This window comes from Notolepis coatsorum, assembly GCF_963971535.1.
Source record: "Notolepis coatsorum genome assembly, chromosome: 17".
In the NCBI taxonomy this organism is placed as follows: domain Eukaryota; kingdom Metazoa; phylum Chordata; class Actinopteri; order Aulopiformes; family Paralepididae; genus Notolepis; species Notolepis coatsorum.
In genome coordinates, this window is record NC_140181.1 from 101,689,919 (window position 1) to 101,717,563 (window position 27,645).

The following is a 27,645-nucleotide window of genomic DNA, read 5'->3' on the forward strand; positions in this document are numbered from 1 at the left end:
GAATCCCCGACAAATCCACACCCCTCACAGAGAAAACAGGTAAGTCATAACTCTGTTGTTTGTTGCCATGCTATATATTTGATTACTAATACAATTAGAGGCAGTTAACTGTACATTAGATGTAAAATGATTGCTTATTTATTTTAAGCCAGGTCCCCGATACCCCATATGGTTGACAATACATAGACTTAATATAATTCAACCTTAGAAACACAACATCAAACTCATATCGTTCTATTATTGCAGGTCGCTAAAGGCAGGCCAACAGCAAACTGACCATGGCAAGACTAACAATCCTGACTGGTAAGTTGTATTTTGTTCAATAAATGGTTCTTGATTCAGTGACATGCAGAATCCCAGGTACCGTTATTCAAGAACAATGTCTGTTTACAGGACTGTCCCTGTTGATGTGCCTTCAAATGGGTATGTATCTATTCTCTTACTTTATATTATGTAATATTATATTATATTGCTCTGATGCAAAACTTTAATCTTTGTATAATTAAAGGAACACAGCAACTTTTTGGGAAATTAGCTTATTTGCCTTCTTATTTGCATAGGCCTATTTGCATATCCGCTGGAGATCTCTCTCGTACTGAACGTACAGAGATGAGAAGGGTGTCTATCTTCTTATCTGACTCTGGAGATGACAGCAAATAAGCTTTTGTAATGTTGTGTCCATTTAAAGAGCTCCATTCCAAAAAGGTATATCAATCTGTTTTGGATTAAACATTGTTACCGTATGATCAATACCCCTAAAGATGACTACATCCACTAAAATGTCACTATTTTATAAACAAAGGTGGGTAGCACTTTATAATAACACCCTGTTATAATACATTTATAAGGTATTTGTAGATAATGAACTAATCATGAACAAACCATTTATATACATTCATAAATGATTATTAAATCATTTATAACTATATTTGTATAACATTTACAGATTAGTTCTACATTATTTATAACTCATTATCAACATTGTTTGTACTTGAGTTGTTCATCATTAAATAATGTTGTTTAATGTGTAGTAACACATTTGTAGATGCTTTGAAAAATGGATATGAAAAAACGACTATAGTGTATCTCCATTTATTTTTCATGTTCAACAAATGATTTGTTAAGACATTCATAAAACATTTATAAATCATTTGCAGATGCTATCGTGGGGGCCAATCTAAAGTGAAGCCTATTCATCATTAACAAGTGTCTAATACAGTTAATTATTTGTTTACTTTTTCATCACATGTTACAAATGTTGTAGGCAGCTTTCGGATACACCCTTCTTTGTGACATCAAACAGTGACAGAATTAGGACTAAAGATAAATGCAATTTTATTAACATATAAAATACATGTGCATGACATATAGTGCTCAGTATGTATGTGATGACGACACAACACACAAGAGTAATAATTATTTGTGTCGTGTCATTATCACTGAGCACACTGAAAGATACACTATAGTAGTTTCTTCATATCCATTTTTCAAAGCATCTACAAATGTGTTACTACACATTAAACAACATTATTTAATGATGAACAAATCAAGTACAAACAATGTTGATAATGAGTTATAAATAATGTAGAACTAATCTGTAAATGTTATACAAACAAATATAGTTATAAATGATTTAATAATCATTTATGAATGTATATAAATGGTTTGTTCATGATTAGTTCATTATTCACTAATGCGTTATAAGTACTTTGTAAATGGTATACAAATATAGTTATAAATGATTTAATAATCATTTATGAATGTATATAAATGGTTTGTTCATGATTAGTTCATTATCTACAAATACCTTATAAATGTATTATAACATGGTGTTATTATAAAGTGCTACCCAAAGGTGTTCAGTCATGTAATAGTTGTAATAATTTGTATTTATTGCATTGTGTGGTTTGTTGTGGTTTTTAGTGCGATTCATTTAGGAATGAAACTCTTCTATTCATTCCTGCTTTTATCAGTGTCATCTGCCAAACTGGTGTGTTATTTCACCAACTGGTCTCAGTACCGGACTGGCGCTGGCAAATACCTGCCTGCCAACGTTGATCCCAACCTCTGCACACATCTGATCTATGCCTTCTCTATAATCAACCACGCCAATGAGCTGGCCACCTATGAGTGGAATGACGATGTTCTCTACAAGGCCTTTAATGGACTGAAGACTAGGTGAGTTGTATACGCTGGTAGTATCATCTAGTCATTTAGGTGAACTGTACAGATAATATCAGACTCAGACCCATACAGTAAACGCACCCCTGTATCACTCATGTACATCAGTACAAGTTATGTAAACTCTTATCTTGCAACAATAATGTTTGCATGTGTTTCACGATTCCTGTTAAGCTGTAGGGTCCCCCAATCGATCAATACAGACCGTATTAATTAATCTTGTGTTTCTTTTTCAAATGTAGCCAAGAGTAAAGACCTAACCCTATCAAAACAGTCAAAGTGTATATTTTCAGCACTATGTTTGTTTACCAATGATTTAAATTATAATTTTCCTACTGGTCGGTCGGGGCGCCTGTTCCGCAGGGTGGGGCTCGGGGGGAAATAGAGTGAACCTCCGCACATGTTACATTCCCCCAGTGAGAGTCCTCGCTGTCAGGTGAAAAGAAGCGACTGGCTGACTCGACATGTATTGGAGGAGGCAGTGGCGGCCGCCACTGGGGGGCGCTAGGGCGCCGCCCCCCCTTCAGGCCCTGCCTGGTTATATGAGAGTAGAACAAGAAAAGGTATCTTTTTGTTTTTTGTTTTATAGCCCTATAAATAATATAAACATGTTTAAAATGAATAATATTTACTCATTTTAAGTATGTTTGTATTTCCAATGCACAATATAACGTTATTATCGCAATTAAAAAACACTCGTTTTCCAGAGCAGGAAGTGACATCACGTTTTTTTTTTTTTTTTTTTTTTTTTTGTATTTCTCGGCCCGGGCTATACGCGATAGCGCTCTGAGTGCGCGTCACAGTTTGATCGCTGTATCCGTCACAGCCAATCAGTGCATAACGCGTTGTGCGTTGAAATATGACTATTATGTTGGAATCCGGGCACGATTTGAAGCGGTCTAGCCAGTAGCGTCAAGAATATCTGTAGCCGCATTTCGCGGAGACGCTCTCTGATTGGCCGACGCCAGTATTTTTTTCCGTGGCAGAATTTCACAGAGACGATCTCTGATTGGCCGAATCCAATTTCTAATGTTCCAATTCTAGCTTCTAGCTTCCTAGGTTGGTTCCTAGGTTGGTCTAGGTTGTTTGTCTTAGAGCGTGCCGTGACTGCAAGTTCTTTAGACTGTTAAGCTTAGGCACTCTTTCAAAGTTGGTTAAGGTTAGAGTTTGTCTTAGAGCATGGCGATAGAACGCCAGGTAGTTTGCAGTCTGTTCGAGCGGAAATGGACAAAGGAATGTACTTGTTGAGTGTTGTGCTAACGAGCTAACACTTGGCTAACAAGCTATATGGCGGATTATACACGTTTATCAAGCTCTCCTGCCCTGCCCGTTTAAACTAAACAGTGAGTCTCTCTCTCTCTCTCTCTCTCTCTCTCTCTCTCTCTCTCTCTCTCTCTCTCTCTCTCTCTCTCTCTCTCTCTCTCTCTCTCTCTCTCTCTCTCTCTCTCTCTCTCTGTGCTTAACGTTAACGTTTGTAAATAGTTTTTTTTAGGAGCAGTACTGTTAGGCTACTGCTGGCCATTCATGAAGCGAGACATTGCTGATTGTTTATTTATTTTATAACACAAGACTATGACTACCAACTGCCTAGCCAGCCGTGTATCAATCTTGGATGCAATAATAACGTTACTTACCACACTGACTATGTCGATGGCTCATTGATTTAACTACTGCAGCTCTCTCGGATTGAAAATACGTGGATTATGGCTTGTTCAATATCGTCTATGTTTGAATGAATGAATGAATGAGAACTTTATTAACAGATTGCAGAATGGGTACAATACAATACGGCTCAATACACACAATTGTTAAGGGGATGCAGACCAGAGAAAGACGTTTGTCTTGTTTACATCAGGGTCCCAGATTTTCGATTCATATCGATAGTTTAATAGCTAGCCTTGGCTCGTTTAACAATATGCAAAATATGTGTACAGCCCTGTACTCATACTGAAGTTATTCTTGGTATATAATAGGTCTGATTGTGTAACGAATCGATTCCACGTCGCGCTGTGTGTGAGAGAGAGAAGGAGAGAGGGAGAGATCTGCCTGTGTTTGGAGACGGGCGAGTTTTGTTTCTAACTTTTCTATTTATATTGTGTTTCAAGTTGTGAATTAGAGTCTAGACTATACTTTATTTGACTGGTTGTGTGTTGTTGTAGTAACAGCTGAGCGACTCGTTCATAAGAGCCGATTCATTGCCGTGAGCGTGAGTCGAATCGCTCACGTCTTGCCATGAGTCTTGCGTGGTACAGTACTGTACTGTACATGTTTGCAAAATATTTGGTATAGCGCCCCTAGTGGCGAAGTACCCACCGGCCGCCACTGGGAGGAGGCATGTGGTAGTTCTACACCCTCCCTAGGCTCACAGTGGGACAATGCGCGCAACGACCAGGAAGGGAATTGGCATAACGACTAAATTGGGATGGGAGCAAAAATACGGAAAAAGTGAGAACAAAAAAAATCAATACATTTTTTTAAAAGGAGATGCAAAGAAAAATGATCATTTATATTCTCCTTTGTTTCATTACAATTTACTCAAGCATAGTAACAGACGCAATATTTCTGACACTGGGAATACATAGATACCAATAACATGCAAATTGACCTTGTAGAAGTGGAGCAATCTTCCAATTACTTGGGCATGTACTTTTAGGCAGATTTTCTGAAAATAGGGCTGCAGCTTAACAGGTTAAAGGTGCTATAGATAAAATGTTTATGTAGACTAACCATTAAATAAAACATTCACAGAGCGTTTAGAAAGGGGCAGAATAAATTATGACAAACAAAATGAATGTTATTATTTACATGTTGCACATATGTATCCCTTCCCTACTTCCCATTTCCCCACATGGAATGCACTTCATTTCATAAACTTGCTGCTAGATGAGACATGCTGACATGCTGGTGGGGACATCTAGTGGCTCAATGTAATCTATAGCACCTTTAAATAGTACCAGTATTCCAGAATGAAGCATAACAAAAACAATACATCAGAGATTCAGAGAATTGTGCGCATCTCTTTTACAGCAATCCTGAGCTAAAAACGCTGTTGGCTGTTGGTGGCTGGAATTTCGGATCTGCCCAGTGAGTATACCCTCCCCCCACTCTGTGTGTGTGTGTATGTATGTATGTATGTATGTATGTATGTATGTATGTATGTATGTATGTATGTATGTATGTATGTATGTATGTATGTATGTATGTATGTATGTATGTATGTATGTATGTATGTATGTATGTATGTATGTATGTATGTATGTATGTATGTATGTATGTATGTATGTATGTATGTATGTATGTATGTATGTATGTATGTATGTATGTATGTATGTATGTATGTATGTATGTATGTATGTATGTATGTATGTATGTATGTATGTATGTATGTATGTATGTATGTATGTATGTATGTATCATTGTGTTTAGTTATGTACTCTGAGGTTATTTAGACACTGTTGATCTGCCCTCAGTACTCCTCATGTTGGGTACTAGCTGTGTCAGTGATACAAGAATCTCAGCTTAACATTGCACTTGTAGTAATTAGTCACTATGAAGGAGAGCATCTGCTGAATGCCTAACATATAAAACAGATTCCACAATGTTGAGGCTATTGGATCACATTGGAAACATTGTGTTTATCTTGATGTCAAAAATATCATGGCAGATGTATCTTGTTTGCTATCTTCATAGATTCACCATCATGGTTTCATCCCTTGCCAACCGCCAGACGTTCATCCAGTCCTCTATCAGTTTCCTGAGAACACATGGTTTCGATGGACTGGACCTGGACTGGGCTTACCCTGGAGCAAGAGGAAGCCCTCCGGAGGACAAGAAGAGATTCACCCTGCTCTGCAAGGTCGGTTTGGGAATTGAAGTTGGGACTGCATTTGACGCCTTTCTAGTACAAAGACACAAAGCAATGTACAATGTGAAAGATATCGGTCATAATCAGCTGGCTGTACAACTGTTTCATCCCCGTTAATGCTATCCGTAATCAGAATAATTCGACACTGGCAAACGTGGTACCTTTCTTGGAAAAACGTTGTTTATTCCATAAACAAAGCCTCGTACCAGATGTAACCTATTCTGTAATGTCCTTGAACAGTCTTAATTCATTCTTCTCCACTGTCTCTTATGCTATTAGTCCAATGGTTCTGGGCCTCGTCGTCGGCCAAAACCTCCCGTTAGCCGAAGCTAGCGATGATGTGGCATATTCCCTTCCCCCACCCAGCGAGGGTGAGGAGGGATCTCAAAGTCTCTGATCAATGCGTCTGCTCGCCTGTGCGTCGTGTCTCAATCTAACTAGTCTCCTGAAGACCCCACAGCTTACCGTCTTCAAGTCTTGCAATGTCGACCTCTCTCGTGACTGTTACTATGGCAACGGCACTTTTGACCCAAATCACTATAGCAACGGCGATGTTGATATTACTAAACGATTTGACCACACCACCATGTGAGAGCCCAGTGCCGCTGCATACAATGACCTTGGCTCGCTTGAGAGCTCAGCTGATAACAGGCCCTCGTCTGCAGCCTCACTGGAGCCAGACATAGTGACTGATACTGTCCTCTTACAACTAATATCTAATAGCAGATGCTGTCACCCACCGATATATACATTATATACACATTGAAAAACATAGATTCCTTCAAATGGAATGATTATACATGTTTCAGTGTGGGTCAAGCCCCTGATCTTGGCAGTGTTAGGGCCTGTCTACACGAGCGCTGGGTTTAATGTAACCGTGATTGTATGTGCGCAGTTGCACTGTTCGGGCACACACAACCAGGGTTTTGCTACACTTCAACCGCAGTCTTTGAAAACCGGAGTCCAGGGTGAAGTTTTGCACACATCCCGGTTACAGTGTGGGCATAGCAACCAAGGTTATTCCCAGTGTTTACAGCAGAGCTGTCGCAATTATTTCCCATGTTTACGGCAGACTGTCGCAAACAATAGCAAGTTAGCAACTGAGCGCGGGGTAGAGAGATTAGAGCAGAGCCAGCTACACCAGTGTTTACAGCAGAGCTGTCCCAAGTAGCGTTATATGAAAATGATTGTAACAAACTTTTGTTCGAAACGTATCGTCTGTGTTGAAGAGTGTTGTGATCGACTGATGTCTGTTGTCGCATTCCTGACCTGACGCTCAGAGTAAACATGTAGCTGCGGCTAAACTAAACTCATGTGTTGTCAAGTTATTGTTATAAGGAACCCAGTCCAGACTGCATCCCCTTAACAATTGTTTGTATTGAGCCGTATTGTATTGTACCCATTCTGGAATGTGTTAAATAACGTTTGCATCCATTCATTATTTTTTTTTTTTTTTTATTGGTCTTTTTCCCCCTCCATTTTTCCTCCGATTTTCTCCCATCCCAATGTTAGTCGTATGCCAATTCCCAGTCCCTTCCTGGTCGCTGCGCACTTACCCCCCACAGTCAGATCATCTGGGAGAGTGGAGGCTACCACGTGCTTCCTCCAACACACGTCCAGCCAATCACCGCTTCTTTTCACCTGGCAGCGCGGATTCTCATCGAGAGGGCGTAGCGTGTGGGAGGACCACACTATCCCCCTCAAGTCCTATCCGCGCTTAGCAGGCGCCCCGACCGAACTGTAGGAGTCGCTGTTTACAACGACCCGGACCCACCCCGCCAGCTTCTCCCACCCTCTAATACAGCCAATTGTATTAGTGCAGACGGCCAGCCAAGCTGGTGACAACCCCGGAGCTGTGAGCTGGACTCGAACAGGCGAATCCAGCTCACAGCTCCGGGGTTGGTGACGAACGCAATCTCCGCTCGGCCACCTAACCGCCTGCATCCATTCATTCTACTAGCGTTAACGTTACCACAATATTACGTTAGCATGTAAGCTAACAAAATCGCCGATGCTAGCCTCAGCTAGCCTCGATGCTAACTATACATGGAGAATGCCATTCACATTAGCATGTAGCTAAAAACACCGGAGATCTTTTTGTGAGACTAAACTATCCGCTCTTGGTGGTAAATTGTGTTGATGTTGGTTTTGTTTCACAAAAAATGAAAGGCAGAACACACAGTGAATGTATCCATTTGTTTATTGCACTTTTATTGCACTTTCTTTGCTGAAAAATAAATGCTACGTTGGCTAAATGGCTAACGCGAGGTATTTAAATATGGTGATTTTGTTGTTTTTAACACATTGGCGGCCATTGAGATGCGTCTAATATCACTCTAGACGACCAGCATATGTAAACAGACTTGCACAGTCAGTGGGGCTGTTTGTAGAGCTAAATCTATACTTTATAGTATTGCTATCTGTCCATTCTCATTGTCAATTGAGACCATAAACCGTCCCTTCAAAATGGCTTAAAGAAATATTTTTTTAATCAATACGTTCTCATTTTATAGCGCCGTGAATATAAGCGTTATACGGCATTTGGTCTAGTATATTTCCTGGAAGGCTAGATAAAGGGCTAATAGCTACTAACGTTATATCCAATGGCATTTCCGTTATACATAAGCTACAGTTAAAACTCAAACTGCATATGATCGGCACGATCCTCAAGCATGTATGCATGAAAGGGGGGGGGGGCGGGGGACATTGTTTCTTATTATTGATTACCAATAACCGTGTTCGTCTAAGTAGCCACATAGGCTGATCGGCTGGTTGAGTATCATAACAAGGCCCGATCGGGCTGTAATTTACGTGAAAAAGATCTTACCGGTTGGGTCCACCAGACCATTTCCCAGTTATCGATCGCCATCTGGTAGATCGATATATCCATTAGCTGATGATAAATTCCTTTACTGCACACTGAAATCCGCGATCCAAAACGTATTCCAAGCTACAGGCTGCACATCCAGAATCCAGCTAACTGGAAACTCCATTGAAAGTAAAAAAAAAGAATGCACCGTTCAGCCACAGGGCACACTGCATTATCGCGACAGCGCCCCTAAGAGGATCTGGCCGGTAATGCACTTTTTCGAATTCAAAGAGTAGGGTAAATCTGCAGTGCAGCTCGGCGACCTTGAATAGGTTATTAAAATGGAATAAAAGCCAAAACAACTTGCCACGGATATATCCGTCCTTCGGTCCTTTAAGCATGGATTTATACGTGGCCCGTCCCGAATGTGTTAAGCAGGAAGTGTAGTGAGCGTTCAACCTTTTCTGATTGGTTGAAATGGCCTTCATGTGAGGACTTCAAGATGGCGGCCGTGCAGTAGACAACTCGCACCACATGCTCCCGGTGCTAATTGACTAAACTATCTGAAAACACGGCTTAAATCCGAATACCCCCAGAGAAAAGTGAAGGGGAAAACAGTTTCAAGACTACTCTATTGAGAAAATGAAATGAAAAACTCTGAGTCAGAAGGAAAAGGCGATAGAGAGTCGGAGATAAACAGACGCTCCACTAGGCAGAGGCAGAGCCATATGCCGGAGGCTTTGGGCCTAGGAGCGGATAGCAAGAAGCTAACGGCAGTAGCCACCAGGCTACAGATGGCTAGTAGGGCTGAACTAAGCGCTAGCAAAAAGATACACAAGGAAGAGATAACAGCGGGTGCGGAGACTGGAGAGGGAGAAGGAAAGACGGCTATGACAATGGAAAACATGCGCTCGCTCTTGAGAGAAGATGCGGAAAGAAGAATCCAACAGACAATGGAAGCCATGCGCTCATTCTTGTCAGAAGAAGCCGAGAAAAGAAACCAACAGACATGCCATGCGCTCACTTTTGAAAGAAGAAGCGGAAAAGAAGAACCAGCAGTTAATTGGGGAATTTGCACGGTTGGAGGAAAAGCTGGAGAGACAAAACGAAACTTTATTGGCAAGTTGGGAAAGAAGGATAAGAGAAGGGGTGGCTGGAAAGGTGGAGGCATGTGAAACTACCGTGGCTAACCTAGAAACGAGGATGGAGGAACAGGAGAGAAGATACACGGAAAGAGAGGCCTCGTTGGTTAGCAGAGCTGCGGACCAAGATCATTGGGAGAGGGAGTGCCAGAGGCTCCGAGCTGACAGTAAGGAGATGGGAGAGAATATGGAAAATATGATCAACTATGCTAAATGGAAGAATCTGAGAGTGATCGGCATACCAGAGGAACAGGACCCGAAGGGACCGAGAGGGACGCTGACAGAATACTATTCAAAACTATTCGGGGGGTTAGCGGGAGAAGGAGTCTTCACTAAAAATCCCAAGCTGGAGGCGGTGTACAGAGGGGCTCCCACAAGAAAGAAAAAGAAAGGCGAAAACGGAACCGGGAGGAGGCCACTCATAGTGGTATTCTCCAACCAACGGGACAAAGAAACCATACTAGACATCGCAAAAAAGAAGCGAGTTTTGCCCCACGAAGGATTCCAGGTGAGGACATACCAAGACCTCGCCCCATCCCTGGTCAAGAAACGGGAGGAATACAGGGAGGTGAGAGACTACTGCTTTCGGGGGAAAGGACAGACAGGCTTTGTACGAGGAGCCATTCTGAAGGTGACATGGAAAGGAAGGACTACGCTGTGCGATACTCCAGAACAAGCAAGACGAGCCTGTGGTATGACGGTTGGGACAGACCCAACGCAACGGAGACAGACACCTGCGGGGCAAGGATCAGAAGGAGAGCAACAGGAGGGACCGCAACAGGAGGATGACACGGGTAGCTAAGAATGGTATATAGAAGGGAGGGGAGGGGGGGAAGGGAAATAATCTATACAATCTAGCTATTTCAATGGTTCAATATATAGGCTGTACAAGTACAGAGACACTATGGGGAGGTCAGAGACCCAACACAAGCATGGGAAGAAGGGGAGGGTTAAGATCTATGAAAGAAGGGAAAATGTATAATTCATAAAAGGATTGTAATTTCTGATTGAATTCTCTAGGAGACATACCCCCATTCTTGAAATGTAAGGGAAAAGGCTTGTATATATATGGCAGGCCCCCCTTCTTACCGGATAATTGATATAAATGCAATATATATAGGTGCTTTATATAGGAACAAGAGGTTCAAGGACCCAACTTAAAAGTGGGAAGGGGGGGGGGGGGAAAGGGGATTCTGAGAACTGTTGAAGTAGGGGAATGGTATATTCTATGGAAAAGGGTCATTTCTACTTTTCAATATGTGGACTGTGCAGTTATAATTAAGTAGTTATAGTTAGTTAAGGGCACTATGGAGAGGCCGAGGGCCAAACATAGACAGAAGGAGGAGTGGTTAGCTAGGAATTGGGGATGAAGGGAAAATATGTATTTCATAAAGGCACTGCAATTTTTGGTTTAGATAAGAGAAACTAGTAGAGAGGGAAAAATGTATAAGGTATAAGGTCTGGCGACCTCTACCGTTCAGTATAGGTACTGGACACACACAGACAAACCACAGGGAGGTCAAGGACCCAACATAGGTATAGGGGGTGGGGGAAAGCTGAGAGAGGGGGAGGAAGGGAAAATATATGATTCATAAAAAGGATGCAAATTTTGCGGTAGATCTTTATAGGACACACCCACATTCCAAACCTGTAAAAGATGTTGCCCAGTTCTATACAAGGAGTAGCCCCCTTCTTGGAGAATAGATGGTATTGCTACAATGTATAGGGGCTTTATATAGGAAAAATCGTTAAGAAAGGTTCAAGAACCCACCTTAAACCTGGGAAAGGAAGGGGATTTTGGGAACTGTTAAGAAAGGGGAAATGTATATTTTATGGAAATGGGTCATTTCTACTTTTCAACAGGTATACGGGATAGTTATATAGGGACACTACGGAGAGGTCAAGGACCCAGCATAGACGTGAGGAGGAGTGGATAGTTAGGATTTGTGGAGGAAGGGGAAGGGTATATTACATAAAGGTGCAGCAAGTTCTGATTTAACTCTACAAGAGATACCCCCCTTCTTAACGGGTAATGGGTATAGCTTAGAGGTTTTCGTAGGTCATATCCCCTTTCTTAACAGGTATTGGATTATGGTCAATGCCCGGTTGGTGGCGGATTTGGTTTTGTTTCAATGGATTTGTTTCAATGTTTCAATGTTTTAAAATGATAGAGATCCAGAAGTTTAGAGGCTGGAATAGAGGGTTCCTCGAGATGGTTACGGGAGGAGGCGGGGGGGGGGGGGGGGGGGGCAGTAGTGATACAGAATCAAGTTGAAGATAGTTTAGTCAAGTTAGACTTTAAATAGCAGAAATGAGAAAAAGGGAGCATGGGGTTAGAGCATACTAGGAGGGAGGAGCGGCAAGAGAGGGAGATAGGCAGGTAAGATGCATCCTGTTAAAAGGAAGCAGGATGAGACCTGTAGGAAGTCGGAAAAGAGGAAAGTCAGATGTCCACACCCAATAGGGGGGGATGGTAGCTTTATATGTGGGGTTTGGGGATATTTGTGTTTTAAAAAAAAAAATTACAAGAAACTTCAGCTGGCCTGGAACACCACATCACAAAACATAAAGGTGGAATGAGGGCAAGAAGAGAGCGAGCAACATAGGACATAAGGATTGGTAGGAACAAAATAAAATATATGAGCTGAAACGTGAGGGGGATGAGCCATATTGTTAAACTAAAACTGATTCTAGGGAAGATAAAACGATCAGGAGCAAAAATAGTTTATTTACAGGAAACACACAGCACTAGGGACGATGTCAAGAGAGTCGAGAATAGATGGCAGGGACAAGTCTACTCTGCACCATTCAACTCACAAGCTAGAGGAGTAATGATACTAATAGACAAGTCGATACCATTTAATTTGAGAAATAAAATTGTAGAACCGAGGGGGAGATTTATAATACTAAACAGGAATAGTCTCCACACAGATAAACCTAGTAAATATATATGGCCCAAACAATGATGACCCGTTGTTTTTTCAATAACTGTTTATGAAAATGGCAACTCTCACGGGACAGTTCATCATGGGGGGAGACTTTAACTGCGTGAGGAACCGGAAATAGATAAGTCAGGGGGTATGGATGGACACCTCCCACGGAAAAACACGGAAAGTTTTTATGAAAGACCTCGACTTGGTAGAGATATGGAGAAAGTTAAACCCAGACAAGAGGGAATATTCATGCGCTTCAAAATTACTAAGCAAGCCATCATTCTCTAGAATAGACAATTTTTTTGTTTCGACAAGCTTAATGTCTAAATGTACAGGAAGTGAATATGACAGTAGATTACTGTCTGACCATTCTCCAATGACGTTGACTATGAACATGCCGGAAATAGCAAAAGCACCCCCTAGATTCAGACTCCAAACCAGATGGCTCAACAACCCAAAATGTATCCATAAATACAGACCAGACAAGTGCAACGATGAGATGGGAAGCATTTAAGGCATATATAAGGGGGGAGATGATAAGCTATACTAAACATAAATCTAAGGAACACTATAAACAAATGGAAGACATAGAAAGACAGGAAAAGGAGAGGAAAAACAGCTATATAAAGGAGAAGACCAGGGGCATCGTTCTGGTATGGCAAGATTGGCAAAAAATAAATAAAAAATGTATTACAATTTTTTATGTTGATTTAGAATTTGAATGTCAACATTATGAACGAAGCTTCGAACTATTCGGTACAGCCCTAGCATGTTTTGATATTGTCAATTATCTCACTTTTACTAGGTGACTTTTACTGTGACTAACTGAAATATGCCCAAAAAAAAGGAAAATAGACATAGGGAAGTTTTTTAATCAAAGGGCAGCAGAGACAAGTGATACAGGGACACAGGTAAGGTCTTACAATGGCTTAGTGATTATAACAGTGCAGTTCAGCATTCAGTAACCCATACTTTTTGTGAATGTGTTTTCACACACCTCAAAACCGTACCTAAGGAAAATTGGCTCAATTGCAAGAAAATTAATAGTTATGACAGTTATGATATTACATTCTGCATAATTCGTATGCAAAATATTGTGGTTCCCTGCTTTAGTCTGTTGACACATTTCTATACTAAAAATGCTTGTGTAGTCCTGTGCAGTGATGGGAATAACGGCGCTATAAGTAATGGCGTTACTAACGGCATTAGTTTTTTCAGTAACGAGTATACTCTTCCAATCTTAATAAAAATGCGGCGCGTTACTATGAATGAACCTGTTTCTTTCATCAGACAGATCTCTGCGCCGAGAGGCAATAATATGTTCTTCCTTGTTTAGTGGGCAGTGCGCGAGCCAAGCATACATGCTGACGATTGGCTGAGGTTGAATAAAATGTCATGGTAAGCCAATCAGAGGTGGAGGTGGGCGGGTGTCAAAAGCATCCAGAGTCTGACACACAGCGCGACAAGACAAGCGATCACTGATCAGTCAGCATGAGACCGCGGTCCGTGTAGTGTACGTTTTGAGCCCAAATAATCCAAAACGAATCCAACGAACAACACAAGCGACTCAAGGCCTCTACATGCTACAGCAACTTCAAAGCAACTGCAACACAACATCGGCGCGATTTCAGCGCAGTTGTTTTAGAGGGTCTTGTAGACTGTGTTGCTTGGACGTTGCGTACATGTCCCCAGAATCTAATCTGAACAACCGTTGCGTTGATATTGCGTAGCAGTGATTGGTTGGTTAGCGAATGGGGGCGGGGCTGTCATAGAATAATATTAGTCCCGCAGAGAATAATATCCTCCATTGTTGAAGCCAGCGTTGACGCTAAATAATCAGCGTCACATAGCTCGCCTTTTTCTGAAAACCCAAGCACATATTGTTCCATAGCATACGCCTTCAGTTGATCATGACAAATCCTCTCTTACCTTGACGATTAAAAAGCCTCCATAATTTAGTAAATAAAGATGTAGCCAGCCAGCTAGCATTGGGTCTATTCAAAATGCTAGCTACATAGCTAACCAAGTAAATACAATGGTATCCGTCCTGAGGTAACGTTAAATACAACGTTTGCTAGTCGAAATGACTGGACACACACAGGGACAAGTTAAACATCAATCAAGTAATTTATTCCAATAGGTAGTTTGAGCTGCATGTGAGCCGAGGTCCTCTCCATTGGAAACTAATGATGTTACGGTAACGTTAGCTCGAAAAGCACAGAAAGTGAAGCTGCTAGCAACAGACACTATAACACTTCCGGTCGGGGGTTTTCAAAATAAAAGAGCGACGTCTAAAATTACCGGAAATACGTTTATTTTGTACATTATCCAAAGTTAACACGAACCTAAACTAACTTTAGATTAGTTTAGGTTCGTGTAACGTTAGATATTGTAAAAAATAAACGTATTTACGGTGCTTTTAGACTCGCTCTTTTATTTTGAAACCCCCCGCCCGGAAGTAAAAATTATGCTTATTTTTCTGCTTTTATCAATGGGTTGGTTGAGAAGGGAAGCGTCATCTATCTAGGGAACCTAGCTACATACGGGGTACAATGTTACATAGGCTGCGCGTTGATTTTGCAGAAGCATAAAGGTAGAGTGTCTGCAACACCGTTGCTTTGTCGATGTTGTGTCGAAGTTGCTTTGAATTTGCTGTAGCATGCAGAGGCCTTCAGTCAACATGAGACCGCGGGTCCATGAGCGTTTTGTGTTCACTCTTTGCAGCGCAGGGCACTGAGTGGCTCTACTGCAGTGCCGACAGCCTTATCAACAGTGCTGCACTTCCTGGTTTAATAGCACAGGCTGCAGGTGCTCGTCATGCATGTCTTAAATGTCATGATTAGATTAGTTTAGATGATTCGATTAGATTCTTATATCTGTATGTTGTGTATGTCATTGATTGATTGATTGAAAAGATTATTAACAGATTGCAGAATGGGTACAGTACAGTACAGCTCAATACATACAATTGTTAAGGGGATGCAGACCAGAGAAAGACTTTCGTCATAAATGTCATGAATTGAAAATGGGGGACCCTGATGTAAAGACAAAACTCTTTCTCTGGTCTGCATCCCCTTAACAATTGTGTGTATTGAGCCGTACTGTATTGCACCCATTCTGCAATCTGTTAATTAAAATGTTCAATCAAGCAGTATATATTTGTTATTTATTTTTGGTATAGTGCTTAACTCTTTAAATGCCATGCCTGGTTTTCCATTTTACCGCTTGAATGCCACCATCCGCGCCAATGTTAACGTTAATATCGCCTAATCTATGTTTTAAATTATGGCTATGTGTCTAATCTGCCCATCGCATTATCAAAGACTATTTTCCAGACAGTGCTGTGAAGGCAGATTGTTTTTTTATGGCGTCGTTGCCGTTTCAGAGCAGTTAGAAAAGCCCCCGTTTTGATATAAAAAACAGCCCATTCTGGAGCATTCTATGAAAATCGTCTTTTAGTGGAATATTCCACAACGTTGATATTCGTCTGCCTTTTTATGAATCGTTTTCAAATAAACGCTAGATGATCAATATTATACGTGCACGCGAGGATAATCGCCTCGTTGATTTCCTCTCGGAGTTTTACAATGAAAACGAAAGAAGACATTTCACAAAACAGCTTATAACTTCATCAAACTTACTCCGATTATCCTACCACTGATAACACAGAGTCCTTACCTGACATCAGATGGTATCCAACTGGTATATTCCAATTCCTGATCACCATTCGAAAAAATCGATAAGTGTATGGATCCAACGCGACACAGTAGATCTCTATGATCCGGGGGGATCTGAGGCTCCAGAATGAACTGTGGTAACCCCGGCTGGATCAGTGAACTGGAAAATGTGGAGTACCGGATTTTTTTCCCCATTCATTTTCATTGAGTCCATTCCAAAATCACTTATGTCATCTGGGAGACGACAGGGGGCGCTTTTTTCCACAGTGATCGTCGGCGCCCCTCGGCTATACTCGGGTAGGCTCGGGTGATGCAATAATTTTTCAGATCGCAAAAAAAAAAAAAATAATAATAATTCCGAGAAATCTCGTGAGTGGCTAGCAACCACCTATAAAAAAACACGAGAAATCTCGTGAGTGGCACTGAAAGAGTTAACAAGCATAATTTAATGTTGCCCAGTTGTGGCCTGTTGAGGGGCAATACATATCAAAAGTTCCAAAACATCTATTCTGTTTGTATTTGTATGATCCACTATATAAACATAGTAATTATAAAATCTACATACATGGCATTTGATTGGAGGCTAGTCTCACTTTGTCCCACAGCAACATTAAAATAGTTTAGATTTGTGTATGTTGTTTATGTAAAAAAAAATCTTGAAAGTAACGCAATAGTTACTTTCTGAAGTAACTAGTTACTTTTATCATTTGTAACTGAGTAAGTAATTTAGTTACTTTTTGGAAGAAGTAACTGTAACTAGTTACTTTTTTAAAGTAACTTGCCCAACACTGGTCCTGTGTCATACCTAAATGTCATATAACTGAATTGTATAGAAACAACTCACCAAAGGGCGGTTAGGTGGCCGAGCGGAGATTGCGTTCGTCACCAACCCCGGAGCTGTGAGCTGGATTCGCCTCACAGCTCCGGGGTTGTCACCAGCTTGGCTGGCCGTTCACACTAATACAATTGGCTGTATTAGAGGGTGGGAGAAGGGATTGGGAATTGGCATACGACTAACATTGGGATGGGAGAAAATCGGAGGAAAATGGAGGGGGAAAAAGATAAAAAAAAAAAAAAAAAAACTCACCAAAAGTGACTATTGCACAACAGACCAAGGGGGGGAAACCCCACCTTCAGATTTTATGTAAGGCACTAGCTAGACGCATAGAGAAATCGATCCCACATCTGATTAAAAATGACCAGAACGGATTTGTGTTGGGAAGACAGGGATTTCATAACATTAGGAGATTACTAAATGTTTTACATACTAAGAAAAACAAAAAAGACGACGCAGTTCTGTCACTAGACGCCGAAAAGGCATTTGACAGGATTGAATGGGGATACCTGTTTGAAAACCTTAAAAGGTTCGGGTTTGGAGAAGGATATATAAAATGGATTAGGATTCTATACACAGACCCAATGGTCGAAATAACTACAAACAACCAAATATAGAAACCATTTAAATTACAGAGATCTACCAGACAGGGATGTCCGATTTCTCCGTTGCTATTTTTGTTCGCAATCGAACCATTAGCGATGATGATTAGACAGGACCCGGGAATCACGGGGATGAGGATAGGGAGAATGGAGCATCGCCTATCGCTTTTCGCGGACAATATAATACTATACTTAACAAAATTAGATACTTCAATTAGAAATGCGAACGAAATACTAGAGAAATTTGGAGTATTTTTAGGATATAAAACGAATCAAAATAAAAGCGCACTTATGTTACTTAATAAAAGAGAAAGGGGAAAAGCGCCAGTACACACGCAGTTTGCGAGCTCCCCCAAAGGGTTTACTTACTTAGGGATAAAGATAACCCCGGAGATTAAAGACTTAGTACAAAATAACTACGATCCAATAATGACAGATGTAGAAAATAGCCTTGAAAGATGGAGTAAATTACCAATATCAATGGGTCTCATTCCCGAACGAAGTTACGACAAAAAATCTCGTCTTAGCCAGATTTCGGCCCATTTAAGACATATTAGGGCTGGGAGTGGGAGTCCCCAAATTTTCCTGAGATCAGATTTGATCGTGGCTGAGAGCAGATTTAAGAGTGCTGAGGAGCACTCTTAAATCTACTCTCAGCCACGATCAAATCTCATGATTGATTGACTAATTAAAAGTTTCATTATAACTTGACAGACTGTGTTCTCATAGTGATTCCTTCACGTCAATGCTACAGGCCTCCTTGGAATTAATTACTTAATCATAATTAAAATAAATATGACAATATTTGTACGATAAGAAATTACGAATTTGATGTCGGAAAAATAAATAATATGGATTCATCTGATCACAGGGCAGCTGCTTAACCATATCTGAACCAGCTATTTTGGACAAATGTATAATTACTTTAATTACTCAGATATTCAAACACAATTATGCAATTATTGTGAAATGATTGAAAATAATAATTATTTAATGCCTTCTGTGGAATTTGTATTTCTTATTTGTTACACATCTGTTTTAATGATTCATTATATACATTTGAAAGAATGCAGGTCAACATGCAATGTATCCCATTGATTGGTATACAATGGGACAGACCTTTGATTGATTGATTGATTGATTGAAAACTTTATTAACAGATTGCAGAATGGGTACAGTACAGTACAGCTCAATTACATAAGGGGATGCAGACCAGAGAAATAATTTCGTCTTGTTTACATCAGGGTCCCCCATTTTCAATTCATCATAACATATATGACACACATGACACAGATAGACAGTACTGCTACATCTATACATTTATGACATACCAGATTTGCAAATACAGTACTGTTTGTGATACAAAAAGAGTCCAGAAAAAAGAGTACATTTGACGTAGAAACTGTTGGAGGAGGTTGGGTAGGAGGGGTGGGTGGGGGATAGACTTACACTGTACAAGCAAAACTGTACATTGGAATATTGACAAAACCATACTTGGTCATTTACTGTACTGGAGGGGGTTGATATAACTATAAACCTGCATTCCTTCGAATATATCATTAATCAATTAAACTTATATTGAAATACACTATATAGCCTATACACCAACACTGAAATGACAGTGGATAAATAAATAAGAACTAAAGCTAATCGGTGGAAATAGACTGCATTAATATTCCATAACAAGTCTTGTGTGCGCCTACGAATGAATAGTAGCCTATAGGCTTAATTATGGAATAATAAGCCATACTGCGTTCATTCATTACGCCCACCGTAGGCTATATATATTATATTTCATTAATTCATTCATATACAGTACTGCGCGCGTGTGTGTGTGTGTGTGCGCGCGCGCTGCGGCAGGTGTACCGCAAGCTGTATATGATGCCAATACATTAATCTAATCTAGTTTTGATGGCGCGCAAGCGTGATTACGAAACCTAGCCGCATTTCTCGCTCTCTGATTGGCACTGACTGACGCTAGGTTTCGTAATCACGCGGCTCGCAAGACTCGCAAAGCACTTCCGCCATTCCATTTGCACACAGCTGCGTCACTAGTTGCCTTATAAGGAGCCCTGGAGGCGTTGTTTTGTATGCAAATGACCTGAACGGGAACACGCTTTCGAGTTTAAGACAGAATGCCATTCTCCAAGCAGATATCAGATCATATAATTTGTGCGACCTTTTCAGCCACTTAAGACATATTACCAGCACGTTCAGGACTCAGAGTGAACTTGTCATTGATTATGTCTCAGTGGTTCCAAGATAAGTCTTCCAGAATATATCTTTGAAAAATGTTCGGGAATGAGACTCAATGATAGGCAGAGTGAATATTATTAAAATTACTATATTGCCTAAATTCCTATACCTATTCCAGTCAATCCCAATGCCCTTACCGGAAACCTTCTTTCGGAGATTGAAAACGATGTTCACGCGTTTCATATGGAACAATAAAAAGCCCAGGTTGAGACTGACACTCCTTTACCTCCCGTATGACAGAGGAGGGCTTAGACTACCAGATATGAGGCTTTATTACTGGGCGGCACAGCTCAGGACAGCAATGTTCTACTTTCAATATGCAGATATACCAGCTTGGATGGAGATAGAAAAAGAAGAGACAAAAATTACACTAGATGCATATATGTATTCACGACAGAGTAACTTATTGATAAAACATACAAAGAACCCGTTCCTCTAAAATACAGTAAGAATCTGGCACAAAGCGCACTTACACTTAGGTAGAAGGGATAAATTATCGGGGTATACACCAATCTGGGGGAATGAGGCATTTAAACCGGGAAGGAATGATGGGGGATTAAAAAATTGGGCAGAAAGAGGATTAAAAACGTATACATAATAGGGGGAATTGATGACCTTCGAACAGATATTAAGCACATTTGATATCCCAAGAACACATAGATTTAAATACTTTCAAATCAGGAGCTACATAGTCTCAAGGAACAGGGGCACAGAGGAACCACCCACATCCATAATAGAAAGACTTACGAGGGACAATATGGAGGGAAGAGGACAATTATCCAAGTTTTATGATGTGTTGTTATCAGGATCGGAAGAGAGCTCCTTGAGCAGTTTGCGGGCATGGGAGAGGGACATGGAGGTGGAAATAACAGAAGAGGACTCGGAACAAGCATGTGAAATGTCACAAACACGTTCAATTAATACCAGATGTAAACTTCTACAATATAAGTGGATACATAGAGTATATATGACGCCAGAGAAATTACACAAGTTTTATCCCATGATCCCGGATTAATGTACTAGGTGTGGGGTGGGGGTGGGGACCCTGTACCACTGTATGTGGGAATGTGAGAAGATACAGGAATATTGGAAAGATATCTTGGAGCTCATATCGGAGATGACAGAGATAGAAATCCCGACCGATCCTAAGTTATGTATACTTCACTTATATCCAGATACATTTCCAGCTTACATTAGAAAGAGGAAATTGATTAATTGTTGTCTGTTACAAGCCAAGAGAGTGATAGCTTTGAACTGGAAGGAGATACAGAGACCAGGAGCTAAACAGTGGTTAAAGGAATTGTCAGAAAACTTAGCAATGGAGAAGCTAACATACATACAGAAGGGAAAAACAGAACAATTTGAAAGGACATGGACATCATTTATATATTTCCTGGAAAATGTGAGAATCTAAAGGAAAGAGATAGGAAACAGGAAAGGTAAGGGATAGGAAAGGGAAAAAGGGAGAAAGATAAAATAAAAAAAATAAAAACGGATGAGGGTAGAGAAGCCGAAGAAGGGTTTTTTATTTTATTTGTTTTTATTTTTATTTTTATTTTATTTTATATATATATATATAGATATATATATATTTTTTATTTATGTTGGTATTTCCGTGATTCCTTATAATTTATTTAACAATAATTGTTTCTATTATTGTCATATGTCTGCGGGAATGTCAAGTTGAAGTATGATTAGGGAAGGGAGGGGATTGAAGGGTGTCTTTTTATTTTTGTCATGTGTTATTGTCTGTATATATGTATGTTTGTATAAAAGAAAAAAAATGCAATAAAAACATTGTTAAAAAAAGCAATTGCCTTCATGTCTGACCAACATCGCCACCTACTGTTTTGGCATTGTACTACATGCATATGACTTCACTCTGTGCAGGGTTTAATCCAGTCGTGTGGACAGTTTTATTTTTTTGGTTAATAAAAAAAAAACTGTGTCATTAATACCTGTGATCGTGTGGACAGGGCCTTAGTGCCCTCTAACCTCTACCCATTGAGCTACAATGGACCACAATTAAAGGAAGAATCTGCAATACTGTCAAACAGCAACCGCTAGGCAAAAGAGCCCTGTTTGGTATTACACATTGTTTAAATTAGTTATTTTGGTCCGATGTGGGTTGCAGATGAGTGGGGATTAGGGAGGGACATTCACAGTAAAATTTGTGTTAATAATATAAGTTACTAAACTCTAAGGCTGAGACCACTTATCGATTTATCGCTAATTATCGATAACTGCGTGAAATTGATGAGTGGCATCACTTATCGATTTTCTTGCATGTGTACATTTAATTTTTTTGAAATAAAAATGTTTAAATTCCTTTTTTTTTCTATTATTTAACGTTAGTTTGTGTGTGTGTGTCACATGCACTCACTGTCGTTTTTGCAATGCTGTAGTTGGCCCACGACAGCGAGTCGTGCTGAGAGCGCTGCCAGTAGCGATCAGGAAGATGCCATAATAAAAAAAGAATAATAACAATAATAAAAAATCAATAATAATAATAATAAAAAAATCAATATTTATCGATAATTTTGCCCCGATTTATCGATTCTTCCAAATGGCATATCGTCTCAGCCTTACTAAACTCCAACCTACACATCATTACAGATCCTACGCATTAGGACCCTGCAGGCTATCAGTCCACAATACATCATCCTCATAATGATTCACACATTCGTTATTATTATTATTATTATTATTAGTGTGGGTGACCTGGCGAAGCCAGTCACACCACACTATTGAAATCTATATTGTATCTTTATTTATTTATTATTCCGCCGATCTTTGTCCGACTACTCCTGCCAGAGCGTTCACACCACATACAAGTGTAAGGTATCAGAATGACCAGCTCGGTCCAACTCGAGTTGCTATTACTTTTTGGAAAGTTTCACCTCACCGTTTGGGTACAAATTGACTCTAAATGGGCAATTTTGGTCCATAGGAATGAATGGCATAATGTAAATAACTAGAGTGTAGAAACAGAATTATTTTGTTTTACCATCACCTTTTGTAAATTACGACAGTGATCTGACTTTTGGACCTAGATATAAAAACAACACACCAAAACCATGCGACGACTGTGCCCTCGCTGATAAAAGAAAATATAAATATTTTAGATAAATGGAATTGGACATTTCTATCTCAACTTATGGCCATTTCTTTGACAGTCATGCTCCACATACACACTATGGACTCTCTACTCTAGCTGAAATCTGTGATTTCACCGTTCCTTCCCTTGTCTTCCGATCACCACATGGGCCACAATTGTCGACGGAATTGCACAATATTGCACATAACCCTTCATGAAGTTTCTCAAGTGCTCATATTAAAAAAAAATAAGATTCATGTCTTATCGTTTTGCTTTAATTATGGTGAGAGTGAAGGAAGCGCAGCCTCATTGAAATGCATTGGGGATGGATTTGTGTCAATTAGGATTTTAATTGTACTGAGTTGATTGACGCCTGCATGTGCATGTGCATGAGACTTAAGAGAGGTGTCAATCAACTCAGTACTGACTTCTACATTCATTTGGTGGATGTTAGCCATGACCTCTATACAATGGGTTAACCCTTTAACTATACCACTTACATTAGACACCCCAGCAACACCCTAGCAACCACCTAGAAACACCCTAGCAACCACCTATAACACCCTAGCAACCACCTAGAAACACCCTAGAAACCACCTAGTACACATTAGTAACCACCTAACAATACACTAGCAACCACCTAGTACACCTTAGTAGCCACCTAGAAACACCCTAGCAACCACCTAGTACACCTTAGTAGCCACCTAGAAACACCCTAGCAACCACCTATAACAACCATTTGTCATAGAGACTCGCGAGAGACCCTCTCCCGTTGGCCGGCGGTGCACAGGCATCACCCACACTTTCACAATTTCCCCCAGGGAATTGTCTAGTTATTATTATTAATAAAATACAGGACACATTATTGTCATCTCCCATTGTGTTTTTGAATTTAGGAATTAATTGCTGCCTTTGAAAAAGAAGCTGCAGACACCAATAAACCAAGGCTGCTGCTCACAGCTGCAGTGGCTGCTGGGAAGGGAACTATTGACAACGGATATGAGGTCGCTGAGGTTTCAAAGTGAGTTCAACCCATGTGAAAATTAACTGTTAAAATGAACTGTAAAAGTATAGTATTCCTGTTGTTTTCTTTTATTATAAAAAAATTTGTTATTTTTTTAAACTTTTACCGGTTACTATAGAAATGCTATAGGGAACCACTACAAATCATTTCAATGGTAAACCACAGGAATAATATAGCATTATAATAGTCAGTCACCATATATTTCTAGAATATTCCACTACAAAAATACTATGGCGATTCACTCTAATAGTTCAGTGATAAAATGCTATAGATATGACCATTTTAAAAACACAGGAATACTATAAAACACATACAACATATGAAAATGAACTTTTGTAAATTATAGTAACCACTACAGAAACATAGCATTTCACTGTAATATTGTGGTGATACAATTCTATAGATGTGAAAAAACAACAACACAGGAATACTATAAAACCTACAGCATTTATGTAGTAAATCTCTATAGCATGTATGAATACTATAGGTTTGAATATAGTACAATGTGTCATCAACCAGTCTGTGTTTGCGTCACTGTGTTTGTGTACCAGGTACTTAGACATTATAAATGTCATGACCTACGACTTCCATGGAGCCTGGGACACTGGCCACAACAGTCCTCTGTACAAAAGCTCTTCAGATGTGGGAGAGAACATCTACTACAATGTGGTGAGTGAAGAACTTCCACATCAGAGATGATCGTTCCATATCGTCACGAGACGCCCGATGACCGATTCATTCTTTATTATAGCAACGCATTCATCGTTTTATATTTCCCTTACAGGACTTTGCTATGAAGTACTGGAGAGACCAGGGGGCTCCTGTTGAGAAGCTCATGATGGGTTTTGCAACCTATGGACGCACATTCCGCACTTCTTCAGCGGCCAATGGCATCGGAGCACCAGCCAGTGGACCCGCCTCCGCTGGACCCTATACTGGAGTAGCTGGATCCTTGTCGTACTATGAGGTCAGTGAATGATGAGACAGTGAAGATGCACAGAGAACTTTTTTGGGGGTGACTGTAATGGGCAACAGTGCTCGTGGAGCTGCCTCAGGATTGTGGTTTTAATCTCATATAGCATCTCATTGTCATGACATGAGCTAAAAACTGGAGCATCTTCGATGAATGTGGGAAGGAATTCTATGCAACACCATATTTGTAACGGCCCACAGTATGGCAGACAAGAACCCAGCAGCAACGACACAGTGACAGTTCAGATGTGAACTGAGAAACAGTTAATGAGTAATCAGGGGCCAATACCATAGTATATCAGTCCATGTAGCAAACAAATCCAGTTAGGGGGAAGGCAGGGAAAGTGTAAAGAGTAAGCAGGGGTAAATATAAGAAGAAGTCGAAAATCCAACAGGGAGGGTCAATAGCAGAAACAGGCAGGATGAATCAGAATAGCAAAACGCTGGATAGCTAGGTAAGACAATCTGGCAGGGAGCAAGATAAATGAACAGGTCTAACTACAGAAGGGCTGGTTAGCTAATAAGGGGCAGGTGTGTGTGTGTCAGTGGAACAGGGCAGGTGAATGTGATCAGCAGGTGATGCAGGAGAGAGTGTCCAGGTCTGAAATGACAGGAGAGTTAATATCAGCAATTATACAATGGCATGCAAATATCTTGATTCTGATTGGCTGAAACTGTCAAGTTAGTCGTTGTTATTTTGTATAACACACTCCACATGACCCCAGATCCCTCCCACAACCGAGTTACTTATATATATTTTTTTTAATGAGTCTGAATGAGTCCGCCATAGATTGGATCTACTATTGGATCTACTTTCTCTGTGGATGGTTTTGTGAATAAATCTCCATTATGCTTCAATTACTGTGTGTTTATTGAGTATAGCCATAAGGTTGGGTGAATTCGGCCATTGTATAAAAGCATTACATCACTTGAAGTCGTGTGTTATACTCATTAGATCACGCCTAGGGGGGGTCTAACGACCCTCCGCTGCACGTCGGGCCTAACAACCACCCCTAGGCGTGATCTAATGAGTATAATAATGCTTAAACAAAGAACGTATTAAAGACTGACTGAAGTTGTGACAATATTAAAAGTTAGGTTCAATGAAATCTAAGTTGAGATAAATTAATACATGAATATGCATATATCCCCATACCTCATGGACCACGTTTAAGAGTCACTGTATATTCTCAACAGATTTGCACCTTCCTTCAAGGAGCCAATCTCCACTGGACTGATGAGCAAATGGTGCCCTATGCCACAAAAGGAAATGAGTGGGTCGGATTTGACAACAAGAAAAGCTATGAAATCAAGGTAATTTACAACATATCGGTGATATCAGTCTTATATTCCAATCTTTCAGAGAGATTAAAAAGAGAAAAGTTTTCAGAGGCAAGCTTTCAAGTCACTTTGCTGCAACCAAGCATTGTACATTTTGTTGAAGAAATAATGGAAAACTAACTAACTGATGAAGTATATCAGAAACACAGTATATCTCTCTGCTTTGTCCAATTACCCCAAACTAATGGCAATTGAGAGGGTTGAAAATGGTTGTTGTGGTGCCAACTATTATTCCATAGGTACAATATCTGAAGGACAACAAGTTTGGAGGTGCCTTCGTCTGGTCTCTGGACCAGGATGACTTTGCAGGACAGTTCTGTGGAGAGGGCAACTACCCCCTCATCGCCCACCTGCGCTCTCTTCTGGCTTCAGGTGAAAATTTATGAAATCTCAACACTGGATTCATAATATAACGGTTAAAGGTACACTGTGTAAGACTTCCAATCATTTGGAACAAGGACAGTGAAGACTATATGTGCTTATTCTACGCAATTGTACATGGTCTACGTGATCCTCATGCCAATCAATCAGACATCTCACTGATTTTCTAACACATACACTGAAACACTAATGAGATATTTTCTTTCCACCCTTTAATTAACTTAACTAACCTAATTAAATTAACACATGCTGTCTTGCCAGATTCACCACCTCCTCCTCCACCCATGACCACCCGGCCACCAGTAGTCACAACTAAGGACCCGAAGCACCCACATATTGCCACCACTACTACCACCACCACCACCACTGCTCCTGGTAGTGGCTTCTGTGATTGGAAGGTTGATGACCTGTATGTCAACGACAAAGACACCAACTCCTACTATCAGTGTTTCCATGGACGCACCTACCTCATGAGATGCCACACTGGCCTTGTTTTCAGAAACAGCTGCAAGTGCTGTTACTGGCCATAG

At 40.4% G+C, this 27,645-nt stretch overlaps 1 protein-coding gene across 1 annotated transcript; it reads left to right on the forward strand.

Moving 5' to 3' along the window:
* Nucleotides 1–278: 278 nt before the first annotated feature.
* LOC311244183 (acidic mammalian chitinase-like) lies at nucleotides 279–27,645 on the forward strand (the record flags this gene model as incomplete). The annotated part of the gene is made up of 11 exons (XM_084333590.1): nucleotides 279–303; nucleotides 394–423; nucleotides 1,974–2,178; nucleotides 5,209–5,265; nucleotides 5,872–6,037; nucleotides 24,294–24,418; nucleotides 24,973–25,090; nucleotides 25,206–25,388; nucleotides 26,591–26,707; nucleotides 26,974–27,106; nucleotides 27,377–27,645. The coding sequence occupies 11 exons, from the start codon at nucleotides 279–281 to the stop codon at nucleotides 27,643–27,645; spliced, it is 1,428 nt and encodes a 475-aa protein (XP_084189716.1).